At 43.5% G+C, this 24,419-nt stretch overlaps 1 protein-coding gene across 2 annotated transcripts in view; it reads left to right on the top strand.

The window, feature by feature from the left end:
- MYL10 (myosin light chain 10) overlaps positions 1 to 24,419 on the top strand; it is a 37,139-nt gene that overhangs the window by 1,583 nt on the left and 11,137 nt on the right. The window contains exons 1-2 of one of the 2 annotated variants that reach the window (XM_085078069.1): positions 14,025 to 14,174; positions 21,887 to 21,973. In XM_085078069.1, the coding sequence (XP_084934195.1) occupies positions 14,172 to 14,174; positions 21,887 to 21,973 (90 nt within the window). In that variant the 5' untranslated portion in view covers positions 14,025 to 14,171. Of the gene's footprint in view, positions 1 to 14,024; positions 14,175 to 21,886; positions 21,974 to 24,419 lie in introns of those variants that run through there. The other variant, XM_085078071.1, reaches the window with a different exon arrangement.

The following is a 24,419-nucleotide window of genomic DNA, read 5'->3' as shown; positions in this document are numbered from 1 at the left end:
CATTTTGCATTAATTCTTCCAAGTGAATTGCTCTGTGACCACTGTAGGCTTTGGAGTTTTTGACTCACGATAGAGAAGACTGTTAATGCTTTTCTTGAAGAGCTCTGAAACACTTTTCTTTCACTACCCTGATTGTTTCCCCAGCCAGTGCAGCTAGCTGGGAGCCCAGTAGGGTTTCACTACTCCTGTGAGCTATGTTTTGACTTGGGGTTTGGACTTTTCTGAGATCGAATGTTTTTACAGGGCTGCCTGTGACCTCACGCGAGGGCAATCGCTGTGTTGATTTGCAGGAATGCAGATGGGTCTGCAGAAATGTCAGGGTCTCCCATTAAGATGTTTCTTTCACCTCAGCAGGGGGAGTGGGTTCCTGCGGGTGCTGTTACCGAGATGCCCTGCAGTCAGTCACACAATTGCCCTGATGTGTTCCAGCAGCCTGGTGTTAATGTGCCATCGCTTCGCGGGATTTCAGCACCAAGGCATCACTTCTTTGGGTTACAATCACACGGGCAAGTGGGCTTCTGCTGGGAGAAAGCAGTGCCAGTCCCTGCAGCCGTGCTGTGCACTGGGATAGGGGGATACAGTCAGCACTTTTCCCATTGTGCCTGAATGCAGGACCTGCTCTCAAAGTTCTGGATGCAGGATGTGCTCTCAAAGTTCTGGATGCAGGATGTGCTCTCAAAGTTCTGGATGCAGGATGTGCTCTCACAGTCCTGGATGCAGGATATGCTTTCAAAGTCCTGCTGAGCCCTTTTCACCTTCACACTGCCAGGACTGGATCCAAGGCTCACTGGAAGCCAGTGGCACACTTCCACTGCTCCTGGATCCCTCTGGATGAAGCTGGGTCAGTGCTGCATTTCCCTCTTTCACAGTGCATAACATGATGATTTACATTCCCAGAGTGCATTATATGTTCCATAAGTGCACTACATATGTGCAGTGCACTCCTAGAGCATGTTTTGACTACATTTCTCTATTTGTTGGCATTTGTCTGCACCATCTGATGAGTATTTGCTCTACAAAGGCACCTAAAAGAGCAATTATATTTTTCAGAAAGTCTTAGAAGTTCTCTGCATGGGCAGGTATTTGTTATGCTGAGGATTAAACTCTTGAAAAGACAGCAAAGTTTGAGCTTTCTTGATAAAGAAAAACAACACACCTTGTTCACATTTTTCCTGGTATTTTTGTGATTCTTATCATGCTTCGTGTTCTTTTTAGGTGTGGAGTTCCTAAAGCTGGATGATTAGAGAATCTTAGCTTGTGTGAAACTCAAAACAGGAATTTCTGAGCTTTCATTATTGTAGAGAAAAGCTTGGGAAAGAAAAGCATTTGGAAAACAAATACCAGAATGCTAAAAAAAGGAACCCAAAGTCATGAGCCAAATTGGTGCAATATTGTGGCATAGAGACTAATTTAGTCCCAGGTTCTCACTAAAAACTGCTGCTTATTAAGCAAATTTAAAACTTTTTAATTTTATTGCCTTAAGGATACTTAATCCAACATCAAAATGTTTTTGCTTGTAAGATGTTTTCGCTTATAAGATGTTTTCAATGTCACAAATATCACATTCCAGATGAAAACATCATAAAGTAAATTTTTCATGATGAGTGAATTTGATACAAAATTAAATATTAGCCTTTTTCAGAGGTACTTGTATATTCAGGGTGTGTGGGTGTCAGTTTGTGTCTATGTCTTCTTATTTTGAGTTAATACTGGTATTTTCATGCCTGATTCATGATTTTTGAATGCTTGACCTTGGCAGCACTGAACATCTGCCTTAATTGTGGGTACTAAGCTTCTTTGAAATTCTCACCTAAACTTAAAATTTCAGCCATAAAAAAAACCCCTAATCCTAGACCAGACAAGCCACTTGCCAAATGCTGGGCTATAAATTACAGCCATTTCTTTTTATTACAGAGTTATTCAGTAAAAAAATAAACCCCAAACACCTAAACCCACAAATCTAATTACACCAAATGTGCTCCTCGTCCAAAGCTCAGCCTCAGCCCCAGATAGGCCAAATGGTTTAGCTGCAGACTAAACTTCTGGAAAAACAGAAGCTGAAATAGTAACACAACAGCGAGGCTGTATTAGCCCTTTAGGGGAATATCTAAATAAGCAATAAAAGTAATGAAATAGCATTTATAGCCTTGGTGTCAGAAATGGATTGTTTGTAAATAAAAGCAAAGCAGGTTTGCTGGGGTAAACTGGCACAGCTCTGCTCCCAGCTCTGCTCCCAGTTCTCCCAGTTCCACTCCCAGCTCAACAAGGCAACCCCTGGGATCAATCCAGGCTGGGAGTGAAGGGATCAGGAACAATCCTGAGTCCTGGGCTCATCCCCCATTAAATTAACCACAGCTTATCCCCCAGCGTGGGCAGTGGGTGAGGGGGGATTTCTGCCCCTCTCCTGTGCTCTGGTGGGATTCTCACCTGAATTCCCACCTGAATTCCCACCTGGGGCATCTGTGGTCCCAGCACAGGAAAGGATCTGCTGGAAGATGCCACAAAAGTGCTCTGAGGGCTGAAAAACTTCTGCTCTGAGGAAAGGCTGAGGGAGCTGGGGTTTTTCAGCCTGGAGAAGGCTCCAAGGAGATCTTATGGTGGCCTTTTGGTAATTTAAGGGAACTTCTAAGAATGTTGGGATAAAACTCTTTAGCAGGTCCTGTTGTCACCAGGTACCACAATGAGTGCTTTGCCTTCAGCAATGCTTGAGGGGAGGGAGAAGGGAATTTGACTTTCCCAGCACAGGAAGATGGAGCTGTGCACATTTGCATGCATTTTGCATTTTCCTGTTAAATGTCCCTACACTTGGAGAAGTTTAGCCCAGGAAGTTACAGAAAAAAATATCAATTGTTATCGAATTTATACTCAGAAAATGAATTGTGTTCCAAGAGGTTTTTTAGAGATGGTCATCTCAATGCATTTGCTTGTTTTGGTTCATAGCATGAGGCAGGAGTTGTGTCTTGTTTACTGGCTATACCTGCTATAGCCACAGGCTGAGTTTGCAAGAGAGAGGAAAAAAAAAGGTGGAGGCATTAATTGTTCATTACAAAGAGAGAAAAATTGTAACTAATCATGGCACAGCACTGCTGCTAATGCATTCGAAACCTCCCTCCACCCCCCCCCCAAACCGTATGGGGGTTTAAAATGTAAATACAATTTGTAATTGAGAGCAGCATTTTATTACTTGCTTTTAAGAGGCACAGGACGCCTGTAACCCTCAATATGAAATTTCCGCTGGCTAGAAATAAATTCAGCTCCGTGTTTTGTTTTTATTCCCTCGGAGAAAGGTAAGGGTCGGTCTGCAAGCTCTCAGTCTCTCACTCAACGCCGAGGGAGAAGTGGCTGGGAGCTGTGGTTTCCAGTCACTCTGCTGCCTTCCTCACGTTGCACACTGGAGGCAAAAGCAAACACTTTTGCTGCAGAATAAATCCTCAGAGATGCTGAGAGCTGCTGAGCTACCACAGCCCGGGCTGGAGTCAGAGGGAACTGCAGGCATGCAGCCCTGCATGAAAATCAACATTCAACATACAGTCTTAACTTAGAACAACGAAAAAACAACCTAACAGGTAGAAAAGTAAAAAGTTTCCCACACCAGATCTAGAAATAACATCATCACAAAACAGAACAAAAAGGACAAATTACACAAAATCCACACTTAGAACTTTACAATTACAACATGAATTCTTCACTATTATTCAATAAAATATGCGTTTCCCTGGGTTTGCTCCTTTTCAGGACTGTGGTGCCTAAAAGCAGCTTTTCCTGCTGGTTGCAGTTATTTCTCTGTCACAAGAGCACCCAGAAATGAGGTCCTGGGCTCAGGGAATGTTGCTTTACAGCTGTGGAACAAGGAGCAGCTCCTGACACAGGGACAGGCAAATGTGTGTGCAAGGCAAGTGACAAGAAAAATACACAGAAAAAGTAGTGTGGGGCATTTTTGCTTTTTCTGTGATAGGGGAGATGTCATAAGGATATAAGATTTACAGTTAGATCCTTTAGGGAGCCAAACACTCAGGCTGTATGTGACTTAAATTAACCGTAGCAGCATTCCGCTTCAAACTTTCAGGATTTTAGCAGGTTTGGGAATGCAAAGTTCTTATATGGAGATGAAGGGTTTAGAATGGCACCACAGACGTTACTTGTGGGTACCTCTGTCAGCCTGGAAATAATCCCCTCACATTTCCTGTCTTCCTGCTTTTTTCTGTCAGCTCCAGCTCTGGGAAGCAGCGTGAAAAGAGATCCTCATAAAGAGCACAATAATCCTGCCCTGCAGCTCTTGCAGGACATTGGCAGGGAAAGGAGAAGTTATTCACATTTTGGCTGGAAGGACTGGTGACCTCTACCTGTGCAGAACTCAGGAATGTCTAGAAAATTAAGGAGTAGTGAGGGGGCAGGGATTAATAGAAGGATGAAGAAAAACCTCTGTTTTTTAAGGTAAACCATGTGCTGGTAACTCAACTATAAAAAGGGCAATTCAGGGCAAAGTGAAGAGTTCCAGGACAATTGTAGGGGAAGGTTTAGGAAACTATCCAGCCATGGGTGTTCCTGGGCAAAAGAATTCACATCTCTGATAGAATTATTAGAGCTTATTTCTCAAGAAGGTGAATCCTGTCCCACTACTCTAGGAAAAACATGGAAAATAATCAAAATAAAACTGAAAGTGAAATAGGTACAGCTGTGAATGGACTAGGCTGCAATACTGCAAGTTTTGAGACCTTGTGAGGTGCCTCATGCCTCACAGGGTTTATCTCTCTTATATTCTTCTCTGAGAAATCAGGAAAGCATTAATTGTAAGAGTAGAAAGGAAGGCAGCCATGCCACTTCAGTGAATACAAACTCATTCTGCTACTTCAAGACTTCTCGGCTGAATTAATGTGTAGGACATAATAACAGCCATGCTGAGAGTGAAATATTCCCTCTCTCATTAGAAACCACTTCTGTTCTTGTTGAGCTGTATCCTCCCACCTTCATCTGCTCTGGGTTCTATCCAACATTATTTACAATAATTGTATCCACCTTCGCTGTTGGATTCCTCAAAGGAATTGTGGCTAAGAGGGATAAAAGACGTCTACACACTCAGTGGCTTTTTCCTCAAACAAATCAGGAAGTCAAGCATGGTTTACAAGGAGAAAGAGCTACTTGAAGAGCTCTGGGGTGTATTTGTTTTAACCACTTAACGTTGCAGGACACCTCGACATCCTATCTTATACACGAGCAACTAAAATCATACCTTCTGTCAAGTAGATAAGTGAGTTGATTAAAAACCCCCCTGAATATCCAAGAGCTCCTAATGAAATCTCAGGATACATAACACATTCCTTGACCTCAAGACTGGAGTAAGGTAATGCAGGAGTGATGAACTCAGAGTTTGTCCTTTCTTCCATGAGCTGTCAGCTTGGTGGTAAGAAGCAGGCAAACTGTCCAGGACTATGTCACAAGTGTGGAGTGACGGCTGGACTTGATAAATGTACTTCTTTGCACCTCTACTAGCCTTGAATATTTGTCTCTTTCCTTATACAAAAAATAAAATTGTAAATACTAAAAGCAGGCTGACATGCAGCTGATGCCTCCTTGCACAGAAACTCTTTGCATGTCACACTGACAAACACCAAAATGCAAATGACCTCTCACCACTAACCCACATTTTTCCACACAGATTTCTGCACAAGTGCATAGATACAGTAGCTAAATGAGTGAGGAGGGTTTGGTCATACATATAAACACATGAAACATGAAAATAGGGTCTAAACAGGCTGTACTTTTACCTGCCTCACTGAAGTGGGCACTCAGCAGGCTAAAGAGTGTCTGGCTTAATGAGGTTAATGAAAATTGGATTTCCTTCTGCCTGGCATATTTAAGGAGAACCTTAGGTTAGGAGTTCACAGCAGACTTTCCGGTGGGACTTTGTTTTCTTCTTTGCTCTCAATAACTGATGTATACATGTGATCTGTGAGTTCTGAACGGCATCCCTATGTCTGAAAGTGAGCACAGAGGATTTCCTGGGTTATTTTGCATTTTTCCTTTCAATACAGAATGAGTTCAATGCCTGTCTTTGATGAGGGAGCATTACTCACTCACCATAGAAAAAGTAAAAATAGGAAAAGTGGCTATTCCTTAATTCTTTCTTCTGAGGAACTTGGTACATTTTTTTCTGGGAAGGCTGTGGTGGCACTACCTCTGCAGTCATTGCTATCACCTCTATTCCAGCTCTTGGTGGAAGTTGGACTGGGAGACACTGTTATTCATGATAAGAATCTTCCAGCTTAGATTCCAAATATTTTTCCTTTTCTGAAGGACATTTTCCTCAGTGCATTGCTCTGTACTTTTACAGTGAGGAGGTGCACGATGCCCACCCCCAGCTGTGCTGAGCAGTACCATGGAGTGCCTTTCCCTCATTAATTCTGGGCACAGAGTGTGTGCTCAGTGTCCCCCATTTGCAGGGACATGGCTGCAGCTGAGCTCCAGGGGAAGAGAGGAGCCAACAGTTCTTCTCTCCTGTTCTGGTTCTCCTCAGCAAGGAGCAGCTTCAGTCCCTGCAGATGGATTGTGGAGCAGAGTCACCACAACCAGCAGCCAACCAGTGAAGGATGTACCTTGATGATTCAGCTTGCTGCTTCTCCTTTCAGGAGAGATTTTGGCTTCTACAAGCTTTGGTCTTGCCTTCTGCTGAAAGGCACAGTGTGGGTCAAGTTTGTTTCTGGCAGAAGTTCAACCCTCTGTGCCTTCAGATCATTTCAGTTTTGTCTGTGCTCGTGGTTTGATATCTGGCTTTGGGCTTTAGGGAGTCTCTGTATGGCCAGGATGTTGGATTCATGGCCCAGATTGCTTCCCCATGTTTTTAAACAAAAAAGCTCAAGCTAAAGGTATTTCCTTCACTGACAAGGGAGGAAGACTTGTTCCTCAAGGAGTAATTCAGCCCACCTGAGAGGCAATTATTACAATTTATTATTATTTTTCAAACCTCATGTGCTATAAAACATGACTTTTGGGGGGTATGGACTCCTGCTTTTGGGATACTTGTATGGACTAAATGGGAATATGCCAATATGTCTGAGTGTGGCATTTGCATTTCCTCCTGTTTGAGTGACTGTAGTGTGTATTTTCAAACTACCAGGGGATTTTGTGTTGCATTTCTGAGTACATTGGGGTTGGCTTGCATGCATACATAACTAATGCCTGTGTTTTGAAGTGCCAGGAATGTAAAATGGGTTAGCAAGAGAACTGAGTCGAGCAGCAGGTCGAGACGTGTCACAGCAGGGTAATCCATCCAACAGAATGAGGATAGCTTGGGGGGTCCTGAGTTGAAAGAACTTGATTAGTCTGAGCTCAGAGTAAGGATTGCCACAGACTGGCAAAGGCAGGAGCAAAGACAGGCATGGTTTGGAGTGTGGGATCTGTAAGGTTCTACCCACAGTCACCAAGGTGCTCAGGCAGTGAGTCCCCATTGGGTCAGTCTGGGGACTGAAGTTGCTGAAGCATCACTGGGAATGTGATGTCTGTTTTCAGAAGGCTTTCACAGGAGCTGCTCAGCTTCTCAGAGCTGCTCTCTGTCTGGGTCCCACCCAGGGGTCCTTTACTGGCAGTTTGTCACCCACTGAGAGCTGAGCCTCCACTGCCAGGACAGTCCTTCCCCCTGCACATTCCACCCACAGCTCCTGCACTGCAGTGCAACCAGTTTCCAGCACTATGGACAAGCTGATCTTGAAGGGTCCCTTCCAACCCACACCATTCCATGACTCTACGAATCTACAAAGGTGCAAATTCTGTCCTCAGCCTCAAATCAGTCCCAAACAATCCCACTTATTCTAAGAGGTGACATTGGGTTTATGCTGTTGTTTGTGAGGTCAGAATTGTCACCTTTCTCATGTGTTTGCTCCTCTCCACAATTTGAAGCCAAGTTCAGGAGTGTGGGTTGTCTCATTAGCACAAACAGGGCAGTTTGTTGCTCTGCCATGTGATGATTCCCCCATAACGATTTTTTAGAAAAGTGCCAAAGGATTGAATTAGGAACTTGTGACATTTACAAAGGTTTGTTAAATGCCTTTGTGGCTCCTGGATTTACAGCTACTGTGCTGGAGGAATATTACCATGTTCTACATTCAACATCTGCAAAGCAATGCCAAGCTACGATACCCATAATTTCCAAAGTGACTATTTCAGCTGGCATTTTCCACTGCATTTAAATTCTTGAATTGTCCCTCGTTTGGCAGTCCTTTTTCTAGTGCTCTTATGGATGATGTAGCCTAAAATCTGTGCTGTACTCTGAGCTGGTACTGCTGCCTGTGTTTTATTTCACTGTGTGACTGTTGTAAAGTGGAATGGAGCACCACTGCTCCAAATCTCAGTGTGATGTGATCCAGCATACTCTGAGACTCATCTGTAATTAAACCACAACCACCTGGCATGAATTTAGCCACTGGGTCAATATTCAGATATTATTTTCTGTAAACAAAATTGGATTTTGATACGCTGATATTTTTTCAGAGGAGGCTGGATCTTACCTAGTTAGATTTCAGGTGAAGGGTTCCAATTGCTTACCCTGAAATTTTAGAAAGCTCCATGCTATGCATACTCTAAACATTTTCAGAAATAGCATGTGTGTTGGTACAGACAGAAATTACAAATCCAGCAGATTAATTTAGAAAACAAGATTTTATCCTAACAGGAAAAGGCATAGTAGATCCCATCAATGATGCCCTGGCTTCAGCTGGCTTGGCCAATTACCATCAACATAAGACAAAATTAATAATATCCACAACAGCAATGCTTAAAAATATGTTCCAGCTCAACCAGAAGACATGGGCTGGATACAGCAATTGATATGTAAAATGCTATGAGAGGAGAACAGGCTAGAGATGGGTTTTTGGATGGATTTGTCTATAAAACTCTAGTGGAAAGTATAGTGGATTTCATTAGAATCCATCAGCTCGATTATTTTGGTTACAGTTGGGTCTCCTGTTTGGGTTCTGCTGGATGGATTCATGACATCAAGACTTTCACAAATAAGCCTCATGCCTGCTTTTTCCACTGAGGATCTGGGCAGGATAAAGTAGCCAAGGAATAAAAAATACAGAATTAATGCAAGAGGCTCGGATTTTGCTGCCTTGTACTCTGGCCTTGTCTAGGACAGACTTCCCATTGGGGCTATAGATGTGATTTTGTGCTTCTGCTCCCTGTCTGTGGAACAAGGAAGGAATAACAGTGTGCTTCAACCTTGTGGGAGTGTTGGGAAGACAGATTCAGCTTTGAAATACACATATAGTGTGGTAATTAGAACAATACAACAGCAAATAAAAACAGGAAGAAGAAAAGTACCTGAGCCACAAAAGGATTTAGTTGATGTGCAGCAAATGAGATATGGGACCACAGACAACGTGAGGAAGTTAAGAGCAATATTGAACAGCTGCTTTGCTACACAGTTCTGCAAAATGAAATGACATCCTGCAGGAAAAGCAGTGCAAACTCCTTCACTGCCCAAGAGGGCAGAGCTAAGGCTACAGGGCTGGAGCAGTGTTGTCATTGCCTTACTCCCAGGAGCTGCATTTTCCAACTTGATGGCTTTCCTAATGTAATTGCTCTTTACGTGATGATTTTTTAGAGCCTGATCCTTGCTGGAGTAAATCAGGAGGAACACCTAACAAATCCAGCCAAGGAATCTCAATGCAAAAATTTTGGGAGCCACAGCAGAATCAGGCATGCTCAGACCATAACCTTCTTCTCCAAATTCTGCAACAAATGCCCCATGCTGGAATGCCAAGGAGGTATCAGATGAAAACAGAAAACAATGACAACAGTGCATTTCTCAGTAGCCACATCATATTATGTCATTGATGTCAGGTTGAGTTATATTAGTCTGCTTTTCATTAGGTTGTGTTATGCCTTTTGACATAATGCAACACACTGTAAGTAACATAAAGTGACCTCCAAGTATAAAAGAGTACACAGTTTTTGTCAGATTAGATAGTGGCTATGAATTCTCAGAGAGGGAGGGGTAGCTCAGAGAAGGGGGTTTGCATGAATGTCCTGAACAACAAATGCACAGAACTTAATTAACAGTTACAGCAGCCCTGGCTGTTTCCAAAGTGGTGTTTGTGTCTCTGCTCAAGAGAGAGAGGAGATTCACAGAGGGATTTGTACTGTTTAATTTATTTAAAATTCTGCAGAGGTATCTGTAATAGCTCCTTTTCTCTACCTGTATTGCAAGAGCTCTGTACACAGTGAACCTAAGACTCACTTGCCAGAGATTTGCCTGGTTGCTCGGCTCCAAAATACAGAATTGAGACCAGACTTTCTGAGCAGCACTGGGTAACCTGTCCTCTGTATGAAGAATTTAATCAGCTGCTGAGAGAACTACTGTGGGGAGAAAAGAAAATGGCATCATCATGGCTCTGAAAAGAATGGGAGCTCCTGATGAATTTAAGGTGATTAAGGAAAAGTGGGTGGTTCAAGCCAAGTTGCTAATTTTCTCTGGAGGGCTTGAAATCCACCTTAGCTTGGTAGTTCTGATGTTTTCTCTTCAGTGCCTTGGTTGATTCTCCTGACCCACAGTTGGCTCAGCTGCCAGATCTTGCACAGAAAGTGGAGTCCTTAGACATGAAGGCTGGAATGCAGCTCTCCTAAAGGCTAAGGGATTGTTCCTACCTCTTGGCAGGATGTTCCCAAACCTGATCAACTGTCCCATGTCTCCTTTTGAAGGCCAGAAACCTGTCTGTGTGCAGAGCAGTCATGTTGTGGTGTGGAGTTGATCTCAAAGCTCAGCCTGCAATCCAAACACTCACAGAGGTTCTCACTACACATTTCCTATGCAGCATATTCAGCAGTAGTGGATTTTTTCCTGGTGCAAAAAAAGGCCACATTCCATTTGGCGCTGCATCTGGCATCCCATCTCACCACGAGAATTGTCCCCAAGACCTGTCAGCTGCCTTTTTAGATCGTGGATGTTGTGCAGATCAGAAACATTCTCACAATCAGTCTGAAAGATGGAAACTGCAAAGGCAACTGAATATGCTTGATGTGGGCTTCCTGAGCAGTAATGGATGTGGAATCTCACTTAAAAAGGTGTTTTAAGATTAAAATTTAACATTACTAACAGGAATAAAGTGTGACATTTTGTGTGATAAAGGTGCACAGGTGAGCTCTTAGAACAGCACAGGAAACCAGAATCCAATGTGTCACCTGCATTTTCTTTGTAATTTCTCCATCTCTAAATGCAGCATAAATTATCACCTGCCTGATTTCCAGGTACACAACATTCCTTTAAGGTGAAGATGGGATGCTGCCCTTGCTCATGAGGCCATTAGACATCAGAGAATGAGCAGTTCCCTCTCCTGAGCAGAGTGCAATAAAGCAGCTCTGCTCTCCATCCTGCCAAGAGACCTGTGCAATCAGACCCCTGTGACCCTGACACCCAGAGTGCTCTGCAGGGCTGCACACATCTACCTTGAAGTATCATTTCGTGGCATCTGAGAGTCCAGAATTAAACATGAAACATTCTGGTGAGCCTTGTGAAGCTGACAAAGAAAGCTGTTCCCCTGTACTTGATCAGCTCCTGGAGAAAACTGTTCCCTACGTAGGACATCAGACTGTGGCAGAGACAGAGAGTCAACACTGAACATCTCACTGAGATTTGCAGCCAGGCTGCATCTCAGGAGACTTCCTATTATTATTTTCTTTACTAATAAATCATTGTGTTGTCTCCTTCACAGCGCAGAGAGTTCAAATAAACCTGTCCCTGCGACAATCTGATTCTCTGAAGGAGTGTCCTGTTCTGTTGAGTCATGTGAGAGGAAAATACAAAGAAGTAGAGAGACAGATCAAAAAGGGGTAGCAGAAAGGGCCCTGGAGGCAGACTTAAGTTTGGTATTTAATATTTCAGGTAAAATATTCACTTAGCATCAATTATCTTGTTGGGTTCTTTTTTTTTTTTTTTTCCAAATGAAATTGCTTTCTGAATCAGCCAGCTCTCTAATTACCAGATTGAATGATTGAAATTTTTAGGGCAATTAAATTCAAGCCTTTCTTTTTCAGTCCTTATTCCCCCCTTCTCTCCCTCCCCTCTCCAGTCTGGAGCCTTTCTATAATTTGGAGGCAGTTGCAGAAGCAAGCAGACCTTTAAAGCCAAGATGTATGTCTCCCTTAATTCCTCCGTGGATTTGTTTCACAGACTAAGCAGAGAGGGTTCTGGTCTCCCAGGACATGTGCATTACAAACACACAGCATTGTGTGGGTTTTATCCCAACGTGTCATGTCATTTAAAGAACAGCTTGGAAGGATCCATTTAATAGAGAAATTCTGTGAAAAGATTAAGATCAATGCAGAAAATACAGGCACTATTGGAAAATGCCTGCAGATCAAGCTACAAGACTAAGGAGCAAATTGATAATAATAATGATGATTGATGGTATGCTGGAAAAGAGAAAACAAAAACTCCCAACAAAACAGCACAAAGGTCTGTTAACAGAGCTGCGAGGACAAAACCATGAAATGGCTGGGTGAAAGGATAAGGATTCTTCCAAGAAAGGACACAAAATTCACAGGATGGAATGCTGAGCTGACAAAGTTGCTGTTTATTTGCTGTATTGCTGGGATTATAATGAGCAGTGATCCTACAGAACACGTAATCATATTCTCACATGCAGGTTTGTGAGCTATTCCGTGGGACTATTCCTCCCTGAGAGTTAAATGGATGATTAACAGCTTCGATGAATCAGGATCTAACCCAGAATATGATACATCTTTATCACAATGAGCCTTTGAAACTGTGTAGGATTTTCTTCAGAAATCATTCTGAGTTTTTCAGGTTCCCATCCTAGGACACAAACCTGGGGCAGCTCTCAGCAGGTGCTTGCAGGCAGAGGGACAGAGGGATTTATTTTTATGCTCTGTTACACTGGGGATTGGTATAATGTCACTAAGTCAGAACGATGAACACCAGGCTAACATCCAACATGCATCCACGGCAATTTCACTGAAGCCAGATGAGCTGCATTATGCCTATTTATTACTTAATTATCCCTGTAGGTGTTTGAGGTGCCCCACAACAGCTAAAGCAGTCCTTGCCCTGAAGAGCACGCAGGCAGATCTAAGATTAGGCATGACAGCACTGCAAGGGGCTGGAATGGAGAAAGAGCAAGGTCCTGGTTCAACCAGAAACTCAAATGCACATCTGTCTCAAAGTTCAGTTTAAGCAATGTTGTGACTCAAGGTTAGGGTGACTGATTTTTAGGGTGAATTTCAGATGCAGGCTCCTGAAAATCCTGCTGTTTCTGCTGTATTTAATGCTCAGATGTCCCTGTGTTGATACTCTCAGAGACACAGATTAGACCTTTAGGAGGAACCATGATTTCATGTCAGTGGAATCATGCAATTTCATGCTGGTGAATGTTTTGGCCCATAGCAACAATTCCAGTGGGATGGAATGTGTGCTAATGTCCGTGAGCATTCCCTGGGACACTCAGCCCCTGTGGCTCCTATGCTGCCTCCTGTTTCCTCCTGCTCCCACTGCCACAGTCATTAGCACACAGCTCTTTTTCCATCCTTTGAAGTCCATGACTCCCCACCACTTCGCAGGATTTTGGGATGCAGCCATGAATTCAGGCATGTTTATAGATTTAGGGCAAAGAGACCCAACCTGAGTCACTTCATTGCCACCTGCACAGCAGTGCTTTTGCACTTCTCAGCTACAGATGCACCTCTGCAGAGCCTCAGACATTTTGCTGGAGCTCTGAATGCCTTCCCCAGCCTCTGGAGCTATACAAGTAGCCAGGACTTATTACTAGCTTCCCCAGCATTTTCTCAAGGAGTGTGTTTCCCCTCCTGCTTTTCAGGATGTCCACTTAAAATCTTCCAGTGCATGCCCTGTGTTCATTATTTAGCAGTACATGGGAAAAGCCCTTCAGCTGGAGCTCGCTGTGAGTGCTGTACAATTGGATCCCAACTGCCTCCTCTACTTATCTGCTGCATTATTTCTGTGAAAGCAAAAGCTGTGCATGGAACAGATGCTTGGAATGGTATTGGGATCCAATTACTGCACTTTTCCAACCTTACATCTATTGTCTAAACTTGGAGCAGGCATATTTTTATTCCTTGGTGACACTATATAAAGACACAGTTGGCATTGTGTTTGCTGGCTGGCTGGTTGGCAGAGAAGGGGTGGAAGGAGCAGCAGCACCATGGTAGGTTTTATCCTTCCCCATGTCTGTTTACCTCTGTATTTCTTTCTGACCCTAACGATTCAGACAGAGCAGGAAATGATCACACTGCATCCCATGAAATCTCATCTTAGTACCACATCCAGAGTGCAGATATACCCCACAGAGTGAGCTGGGAAGTCCCAAGGATTCCTCTGCATGTATTTAACAAAGGAGGAAGGCAGAGGATGTAGATTGAATGTGCTGGAAGGAAGAACTTGTGCATCTCTGCCCCAGCCTCACACAGCAGGGCAGCAATGCCTGGCAGGCTGCTGTGAGACAGAATATAGGTCTGCTGTGGTGTGTTGGGGACTGAGGGACAGGGATTGGTCTGGAATTGTGACTGTGTTGCTCTTGTGAGTGTGGGGAGAAGCAGAAATGTCAGTGTCTTGTCCTTGCCCAGCTCACTGTTGGCTTTTAGCTCTGTGACTCCAACAGCCACCTCACCTGATGTGATTCCATGGAGCAAAGAACTCCTGCCTAAGGAACAGACTGGGCAGACCTTTGTCTCCTGCAAATTTAGAGGAATGACTACAACAATATTCGGGGAAAAAAAAAAAAAAAAGCAGGTGATTGTCCTTATTTTGCTCCTTTTTGCAGGTCCTTTTCAGGCTGTCTGAAAGCAATGCTGCCCAGTGGCTCCCTGGGGCTATGGAATATTTGATTGAGGAGAACACCAGAGAGGGAGTTGGATATGAAAAGCTTTCTCAAAGCTTAGTTCAAACTTGATCCCATTTAAGCAGGTGATGAATGTGATCCACGTGCTGCTCTGAGCAGGGCAAAACCACATTCAATGGCATTTCTAAAATCCATGCACAAAACAGGTTCCAGTTTCAGCCAGACAAACCCAGTGTCAGTGGTTTCACACTAATCATGTTCCTCACCAGTGTTTCTGAAGGGAGCAATGCCTTGTGCTGCTTCAGCTGTGGATTTACAGGTTTGCCTTTAATCAGCCTCACTGAAGTCTAAGCAGCCCTTTTGTGGGGTGGGAGTGAGTGCTAGGTCTTAGCTCTTCTTTTTCCCCTCTTTTTTCCCCCCCAAAATTTAATTTATCAGTTTTTTCCCTGCCTGTTTAGTTCAATGACACACCACCACTCATTGATGTTTGAAGATATTCCAGGACATTCTGTGATGAAATGCTTAAGTTAGGAGACGTGAAAATATAGTGAGAGACTCGTCTGTCTCCTCTCTCCCAGCTCCACTGACGATCCTCTGTGGTGGTTCTGCTCATTGTGCCTTTTGTTTAGGGAAAATCTCTTCTGAGGTACCTTACTATACAGGGACACATGAAACAGATTTAAAATGGAAAGAAAAAAATAGCCTTAATGAAAGAAAGCTGAAGAATATCTTTACATAAGGAAGTGATCATTTTTTATTAATCAGAGGGAAATGTATATGTAATTATGCTAGATGAACTCTGTGGGGAGGTTTTTTTTCCCTCTCTTTATGATGTCTTAAGGGATTTATAAATATTACAGAGGTTTTATAGCATCATAATATTTCAGATGTGCAGTAAAGCTACTTTCAAAGGATTAGTGCAGACAAAGCAGCATAGTAAAAAATAATTACAAGTCAGCCAGTGCTACTAGGCTCTGACATCCAGGGCTGATGAGAGTGAGAGAGGCAGGGTTCAGGGAGATAATTTTTCTAACAAGAGCAGACCACACAAGTGCTGTGGAACGGAGTTCTGAGAACTGTCTACATCTCTCCCTTTATTCCAGGGAATTTCAGACAAGTTGGGTCTGTGATGTCTCCCCACATGCTCTGTGCTGGTGGGGAGAAGGAAGGGCAGAAGGAAGGAGAGGGAATCCTTTTTCTTATTCCCCAACCTTTCCCGTGTTCATTCAGTCCGAGTGACACCTTGCAGCACACTCTGCATGCTGAGGGGAACTGCATGCCCAAAAATAGCCTGCATTCTGTTCCAGTGGGCTCTGGGGCTGGAATGTGCCACCTGCATGGACACAGCCACTGACCACTGACCACTGAGCACTGACCAGCCAGGCTGACTGACCCCACCTGCTGAAAGGTGACACTGCTGGGGTTTTTGTGTCCATGTGTGTGTCCATGTGTGTGGGAGCCCTGTGTGTGCAGACAGGGACTGCTCACCTGCTGGCATGAAGGAGAAGAAAATCTGTTGTGTGGGAAAAGCAGCTGTGGGATTTTGGGTCTCAGAGGTGGAGGAGTGTGTGGCTGGAGAGGCTGGGTGGGTTATCTGCTGCTCTGAGATCAGTTTGGGGAGATAATGCCTTCCCTCTGCATGTCTGCAGGAGAGGAAGGAGGCTGTGGGGTTTTCTGTGGGGTAGAGAATGTTTTAGTGTCCAGGAGTGTGAAGCAGGAGGCTGCAGTCCAACAGATTTCTGTATCTCAGGGATCAAAGGGGTGGGTGTGTGGGTGTGTGCAGGCTGGGACTGCACACAAAATGGAGTGAGGATGAGAGGGGAGGGATCTGTTTGTGACTGTGGAGTAGGTAATAAAAAGATCTTCTGTTTCTCAGTTCTGATAACGTGGGGTTTATTTGAACGATCTGAGGCTGCTGCCTGTTTGAAATGCAAATTGTGCCCTTAGAGCAGTTTATGTTTCTTACTCCTCTAGACTGCTCCCTCCAAGGCACACACTTGGGTCAGCCTTGTGCTGCTCACCTGCCATGGAAAGGACCTAAACCACACTAAAAAACACTGACTAATCCATAGCTGGGATATTTGGTGCAAATGCAGTGTAAATTATCTCAGCAGAGCAAACTTGTGAGGCAAAAATCAACAAACATCCTGTCCCATGCTGCAGCAATCCCTTGTCCAGGCCTGAGATGTAACTTCTGATCCAGAAGCTGCATTTGATGATAACAAAAATTTGGAGACAGGAAATGTCAGCACTGAGATCCCAGAGTGGATGAAAAACAAGGAGAGAGTGTGATGGATGAAAAAGTAATGGTAACTGAGAGTGAACATCATACCGTGGATCACAGCAGGGGACAGAGCCTGAGCAAAATGATGGATGATCCTGTCTTTTCTGTAGTTGTAGATGGAGTTGCAGAGGAAGAAGTACAAAATGTGAAACAGTAAAAACCTGGTGGTATCTTATGTCTGCTTTGTCCTGGACTGAATAAACACTTGAGGGTACAAGACAGCAGAATCAGGCTCTTCACAGTGTCCACTGCTGGTTCTGTCTGCAGAGACCTTCTCATCCACTGAGCTTGTCTCTGGTAGGAAAAATAGAAGATGCAGTAAGTGGCTGAGTGGGGAAGTGTTTTTGCATGTGTTTTTTACTTTGGCTGTTACAAACATCTCACTGTGTCATTTCTAGTTATTTAATTTTCTGAGGGGCTTAGAGCATGGTGGACCAAATGAGGAAGTGACCAAACCAAGCCAAACCAACCCAAATCTATAGCTTGTGACAGAATGCTGCCCACCTCTCCTCACTGCTGTGGAGACATCCTTACACTGAAGGAAATGCTCGGTAGAGGTTGGTTATTTCCTGCTTATTGAAGGGTGCAAGTGTGCCCCTGAGCATCCCCTGAGGGAGCTGTGACCTTGTTCACACTGCAGAACTTGCTTGGTTTTCCATATTTTTCTGGGTTGTCTGCAAAATGCACCGAGGGATGGAGATGATAAAGCTCTGCAATAATCCAGTGTCATGAACCTGCTCTAGCACCAGCCTTTTATGAATTTATCAGGGCAAACAATGCCTCACGTTCTGAAGTGAGAACAAGGCATTTTCATCTCCTTCCTCCTTTGTATGTAGAGACATAAATGGATTCCCCACCCCCTTTTCTTCTAGGTCACCCTGAAATCAGATTTCTTCTGTCTCATTCACTGGAACAGTGCAGCATATACAAAAATGGATCCCTATCCTTGCATCCAGAGAGGCAAAAGCCATGCACACTCATTGCCTGCCTGTGCCTCTGCACACCCTTGTTCTTTCAGGCTCCCTGACACTGCCAGAGAGGAGAAATATAAAGAGCCTCAGTGAGGGAAACTCAGCTCAAAGCAAACGCCTGGCACAGCAGAGTTTTCTTGGGACCAGATTTTGGTGTGGCTCCATTTCTTCATCTAAAGCTTCTAAAGCAAACCAAAACCAACCAAACAAAACAACACCACAAAAAAGACCCTTTAAAATCCAGGCTAATTGAAAGAGTGCTAACACTGCTAAGACAAATGAGTGATACGCGACAAGCCTGTGGTTTCTCCTCTAAAGTGAAGTGTTGTTTTCTTCACAATGGGATGATTAATACACTCAGGCAGGAATATTAATAGGCTTGTTCAGTTGTTGCAACATTCTTCCCACTGCTGTGCTATTGAGGCCTCGGAATCCGAGCCCAGGGGACCCTCAGCTCTTCAGTTTCTCATCTGGCACGTTTTGTGTGTCAGTCTCACAGCACATGTTGCAATGAGAGCTGCTCTATCTTTGCAAAGTGCAGCCCAGCACACTTTGGTTTCCAGAGTGGGGAAATCAAGGCAGGCAGGAGTGATGTGTCAGTCACCCACTTGCTCCTCTGTGGGTCACCTCCTAAATCCTTGACAGTCTAGAGGCCACATGTGTGCTCAGCTCTGTGATGTTCCTTTTAATATGCCATTCTGGCAGAGAGATACTCTGGAGTCAGAATCCTGATTGTGTTCATTAAAAAATTCTGGGGTGTTTGGAATTGCCAGACAGCAGCACAGAACTATTCTGTTCTCAGAGTGATTCTTTTCTATAACACAGACCTATTTCTGTTCTCTTAGAGCTGTCTTTAATTCCAGTTAACCCCCAGAAAGACAATGTGCTCTGCTCTGCTCCTGCTCCACCTACTTCTCTCTCAGCCTTCCTCCTCACAGCACCTGCCTGCCCACCACTTGTGCAAAACTGAGGTGCGGTTTCTGTCTGTGATTATGAATTCCCTGGCTTTTTAGGGCAGGTAAGGTACATTCCCAGTGCTGGGAACTGGTAATCCAAGATGCTCTACATGTTGGATGCTAAAAGACTCAGCTTGAACCTGGTGCTGGAAGGCCAACCCCACCCAGCAGCTGTTCATGAGCCCCTGTGAAATGTTTTGGTGGTCTCAGCCCCTTTCCACAAGTGAACAGGTCATAAATGGGATCCCTATCCAGACCTTGGGCAGAAAAAGTAAAGATTGATTGAGCAACATGGGCACTGATCTCCTCTGCCATCCCTGGAGATGACAAATCGGAGAGTAACAGGGAGCAAATATGTTAGGATGAGTTTCTTTCAGTATTTCTTCTAGACTGGAACTAGTTGATCTTCTCCCAACCCAAGCCACTCCAGGATTCTCTGATACTACAGTAACTGTTCCCTGTATAGTCAGTTTTCAATTTTCTTTGTCTTGAAAAGCACTTCACTAATATAAAGAAGCCTTTTTGGGTGGTTTTTGACTTGCTGCTCTGTTTCTAATAGATATTGAGCTGCAGCCTTTGGGTTGACCTGATCTTTCCTTGCAGCTACAACCCTTGCTTGAAGAGACCCCATAAACTTAGGAATATTAGAGGAATTTCCAGTGCTGGGCACTTAGAAGAGCTGAACCCCACTATCCTCGTTGTGGTGATGGCTTAAAAAATGCAGATAGTTTGCTAGCATGGGGAATATTTATCAGGCTGAGCAGGGAGGCTGTTTGGCCACAGCAGCACAGATCTTGAGGAGGGCAAAGCCTGGTTTGTGTGCACAAAGAGCAGCTCCAGGACCCCAGCAGGACCAGCTCACTGCCCTGTCCAAGCCCTGTGGTCAGTTCCCCCACAGCTGGCAGGGCTCTCCTCTGGGGAACATCTGCTTTCCCTTTACCTCGGGGAACAAATACATGTAAATACGTAGGATTGCTCGGAATATTTCCATTCGATCTGCAAGTGTTGAAAGCCTCCACCAGGCACCTCACGTTATGTGGAAGATTGCCCATTACTGCTCAAAATAACACTTATTTCATGTGTAGGAGGAGGAGGGAATCTGTTTATTCCAAAATCAATATTTCTACATTCATTAAACATTCCACTTATTAACTTCATTTTTCCATGCCTGTGGTGGCATTCTAGCCTTGTTTTTATCCTCACTACAAGTATATTTTCCACTTAATTTCCAGTCCTATTTCCAGATTTTAGTTCTTTGGATTAGCAGATAGGAGCTTGACAGGTCTGCAGTGTGGGTATGTGGGAGAGTAACATTGCCCTAATTTCCCCCCTTCCATATCCTGGGATCTAAACCAGGGTGGCTGAGTGCAGAAATCTGCCTGGCAAATTAAATTGATCAGACAATGTATGCTTCAAACAGAGTCAAGTGGGAATATTTCCTTGATCTGCTCTGCTCCTCAGGATATTTTAAATCAGTATTGAATTTGAACTTTCACAGGCTTTTTTATTTTGATGAAAGGAGACAGTAGAAGTTGCCTTCTGTTTCATGCAGAATAGCCCAAACTAAGTAAGACTAATTTTCGGTGACACGAGAACCAGGTGGGACTATGATAATGAAGTTTAAAAGTAAAAATGATAAAGAAAAAAGTAATCTGTCTGGAAGGGAACTCAAAAGGCGATGCAACTCATTATCCTGCCCCGAGTAAGGATAATGCTGTGGTTAAAACACTTCTGTAATCCTTTGGAATCACAGATTTTATTCTTTACTGAAGAACAAGAACTGTATTGTCTCAGGCAAGCTGGTTGGGCCCTTATTCAAAGGTATTTAATGAAGTCTAGTCCTGACTGATTTTTAGTGAGCATTAGATTCTTAGATATCATTGTAGCTCTTCCCCAATCTTTCTCTGTCTCAGCCTCGAGACTTGAGAATGGTGATAAAAGCAGTCCTGCCCTTTTATTTCAGATGAATATCTTGAATATTAAAATAGCATGGTCTGGTAAGGAGCTGTGCTGTAGTGCCATAGGTTGGTGCAGGAATACAGACTCCAAGTGTGGAAGGTGTTCCTGCTTGGGAAGGATTAATCTGTTCTGTCAGTGCTGCTCCAGACAGAGCAGATTTCTAAACATTTCTGTGTGAGGAGGAAATGATATAACTTCCCTTTATAGTTCCTGAGCTGAGTCCTCATGCAGAGCCTTGTTTGGAGTCTGGCTGCCAATCCCAGCATGGCAACTGGGAAGAAGGAGTCCTTGGAGGCTCTTAGCTGAATTCTGGAATTCCTTGAGAACAGCAGGTTGGGAACTCTATATCCATGTATCTCATATCTCCAACTCCACACCAAGTGACATCTCTTATCCTGAGCTCTGCAGAGCCAGTGTGGAAGGGGAGTGATGCCAGTGGGAAATGGTAAAAATGGAACAGGCAGCTCCTGGGGGAACAAGCAGTGTCCCAGGCAGGATGTTGAGCCACACCTTGGGTCCCTCACCTCTTCTAAGGCAGCACAGTGACAAGCTGTCCTTGTTTATCTGAGCTGTCAGGTTCCAGGACATGGCAGGGAGTGGCAAAGAGCCTCAGTGAGATCTTCATCTGCTAATAAGGCAGCAATTTTTATCCCATGTGTATAAATATATGTATATTCAATCCTATCTATCTATCTATCTATCTATCTATCTATTTATCTATCTATCTATCTATCTATTTTTATATATATATAAATATAAGATTGAATTTAAAACCTTGTAATAACAAAGCCCAATCCTCTTGTATTACTTGACTGTGTATCTTTTGCCTTCTGTTGAAGATGTAATTTGTTTTCCTGGGTGTTTAACAGACAAAGGAACATGTATTTGATCTTCTTATTTGTATTACAGTCTCCCAAAAAGGCAAAGAAGAAGATAGAAGGTGGCTCCAATGTTTTCTCTATGTTTGAACAAACCCAGATCCAGGAGTTCAAAGAGGTTGGTCACTGTTCTGCTATTCTCTATAGTCTCCTGTTATTGCTAATGAATAACATAGGTTTTGTTTGTAATCCTCATTCAATTCTCCATCTGCTTTAATAGAACACACAGTTGTTTTCTGAATCATCCCTGTGGTTTTGGCTGGTAGATCATTTTCCTTGTGTGTTTGTTTGTTCTTTCTTTCATTCTTTCTTTTCTTACTTCCCTCCCTCCCTTACTCCCCTGTTTCAAGGCTCTAGGCTTATTTAAAAAGCACTCAAGCCCCCACCCCAAAATAAAGGAAAATCTCACCCACTTCAGCCCTGATTCAGGAAAACACTTGAGCACATATTTAGAGTTAAGTTTAAGTGGTATTTTAAATAAGAATAGTCTTACTTGCTCAAGTGTTGTCCTGAATAGAGATGCCAGGTTGAACCAGGCCTTTCATCCATGGTCTGTTCCACAACAGCAACAGAAAATATTCTTCTGTGCCCTTCTAATGCTGCCCACAAACTGGGGATGGAAATGCCAAGAAGCCCTCAGCTGACTTTCTCCACAAGTGCCAATAAAACAGGACAACATGTTGAGATGAGCTAAGCATCTTTGAGCTCCCAAGGGATTTGGTGTTCTGTGCACTGTAGGTTCTTTGACCTGTGAGGAGGTAAATCTGATGGAGTGGCAGAAAAGCTGGAGCATATTAAAAAGACAGATAATCTGTTTGATGAGGGTGTTTTTTTTGTTTGTTTGTTTGTTTGTTTGTTGGGGTTTTTTTCTTTCTGTGATGGCATTCTAGAAAGTCCATGAGACATGCACTGGTTTGTCATTTAAAATTACTGATTTTCCCCCCATTTTTTCTAACTCATATCTCCAAAGCAATTTCCAGTCTGATAAATGTCTACTGTTTCGTTTTGTGCTTTCGCATGGCTTTCAAATTTACTTTCCTTGACGATTCCCACCAGGAAAGCTCAGTGGTAGATGAGACTAAACCCCATGGCAAGGACTGGGAAATGACCCAGCTAAATGGATTGGAGCCACCAGTCATTTCCCACAGTCAATGGGAACATGTTTGACTCTCTTCTCCCACTCCTCCATGCCCTAGGAACCTCCAGCTTATTTTCTCCAAGGATTACTGTTTGAAGATGGACCAACAAAAAGAAGATCTGGACAGAATGCCATTATTTGATCTTCTCTGACTCAGATAATACTTGGAGCATTTCTAGGAGGATGGTGGCAGAATAATGGCAAAAGCATGAGGCACTGGAGTGGTAAAATGAAACCCAAAACCATGTTATGTCTAAGAACTGCATATTTGGGACAAGTATTTCTGCAAAGCTGGTTTGGATTAGAACATTTTTATCTGGAGATTTCAACCAGCTCACCAGCAAATGTTTCAACATTGCTGTTATTTGAACTTCACCCATTCCAATGCCTGATGCTCTTCAGTGAGCTGGCTGGGTTTGGTTTTCCTCTTCATATTTTCTCTCTCCTTTGTTTCCAAATTGTGGGGCTGTTTAAAGCAAGGGGAAAGCATCTCTAAGAGCTGGGGTTAATTTTTTACAAGGGGATGGTTGGAAGGTAAATGTAGGATTATGAACAAAAAGCTACAAGGAGCCTCGTGGGCAAACTGGAATGTGAGCAGTGGGGCTTTGTAAGAAACTGGAGGTGAAACTCCCTGAAGATATGTGGAGATAACTTATCCATGGGAAGAAGTGCATCCTGTAGGGCAGCAGACTCTAAAACTCTGCAAGTTACTGTGTTCTGAGGAAAGAAGAATTGCTGGCCATTGCAAAGGCACATTCCCATATTGATGTGCCTGTCAGACAGATAACCAGCTTCAGAGCCATGGCAGGATCAAGTGAAATTCCCCACAGCATGGCCAGGGGGATTTCAGGTCATTAAAATCTTTCCAAATCAATGAAACATTGTAAGTGTGATGATAGTGAAGATATGGACACACAAATAGGTAAACAGAGAGATGAGCAGTTAGCTGGCTTGGTAAACAATGGTCTCTGTTGAAGTTCACATGAAGTCTCTGTTGGCTGAAAATAAAAACAATACAAAACAAAACAAAAACTGCTTTTTTTTTCTATGAAAAGTTAAATTTTGCCTGACAAGAGTATTTGAGGTCAGCACATCAGTGTCAGTCAGAGCACACAGTACAATCTCAAGGATGCAGTGTATTGGAAAGGGGAAAAAAACTTTGAATAAATAATCTTATGGAGCCTACATTTCTCTGTACTTTTGAACATTCAGCTATCTCTGTATGATGGATCATTCTAAGGCCCAGGAGGAATCGACGTCAGGTTGATAGCAGAGAGATATCCACAGAAATTAAATGCTTTACAGAATATGAGAGCTCCCAGAGAATGAGGTATGGGGAAGGTATAAACACACAGAACAACCACTGGCTAAATCCACCCTGACTAAATCCTCCCTAATTCAAACTTTTATGGGTTAAGGGCTGAAT

Source organism: Lichenostomus cassidix, chromosome 19 (genome assembly GCF_008360975.1).
Source record: "Lichenostomus cassidix isolate B80296 chromosome 19, HeHo_3.0, whole genome shotgun sequence".
Lineage (NCBI taxonomy): Eukaryota > Metazoa > Chordata > Aves > Passeriformes > Meliphagidae > Lichenostomus > Lichenostomus cassidix.
Note: the sequence above shows the minus strand (reverse complement) of the source record. Positions and strands in the feature narration are given on the sequence as shown.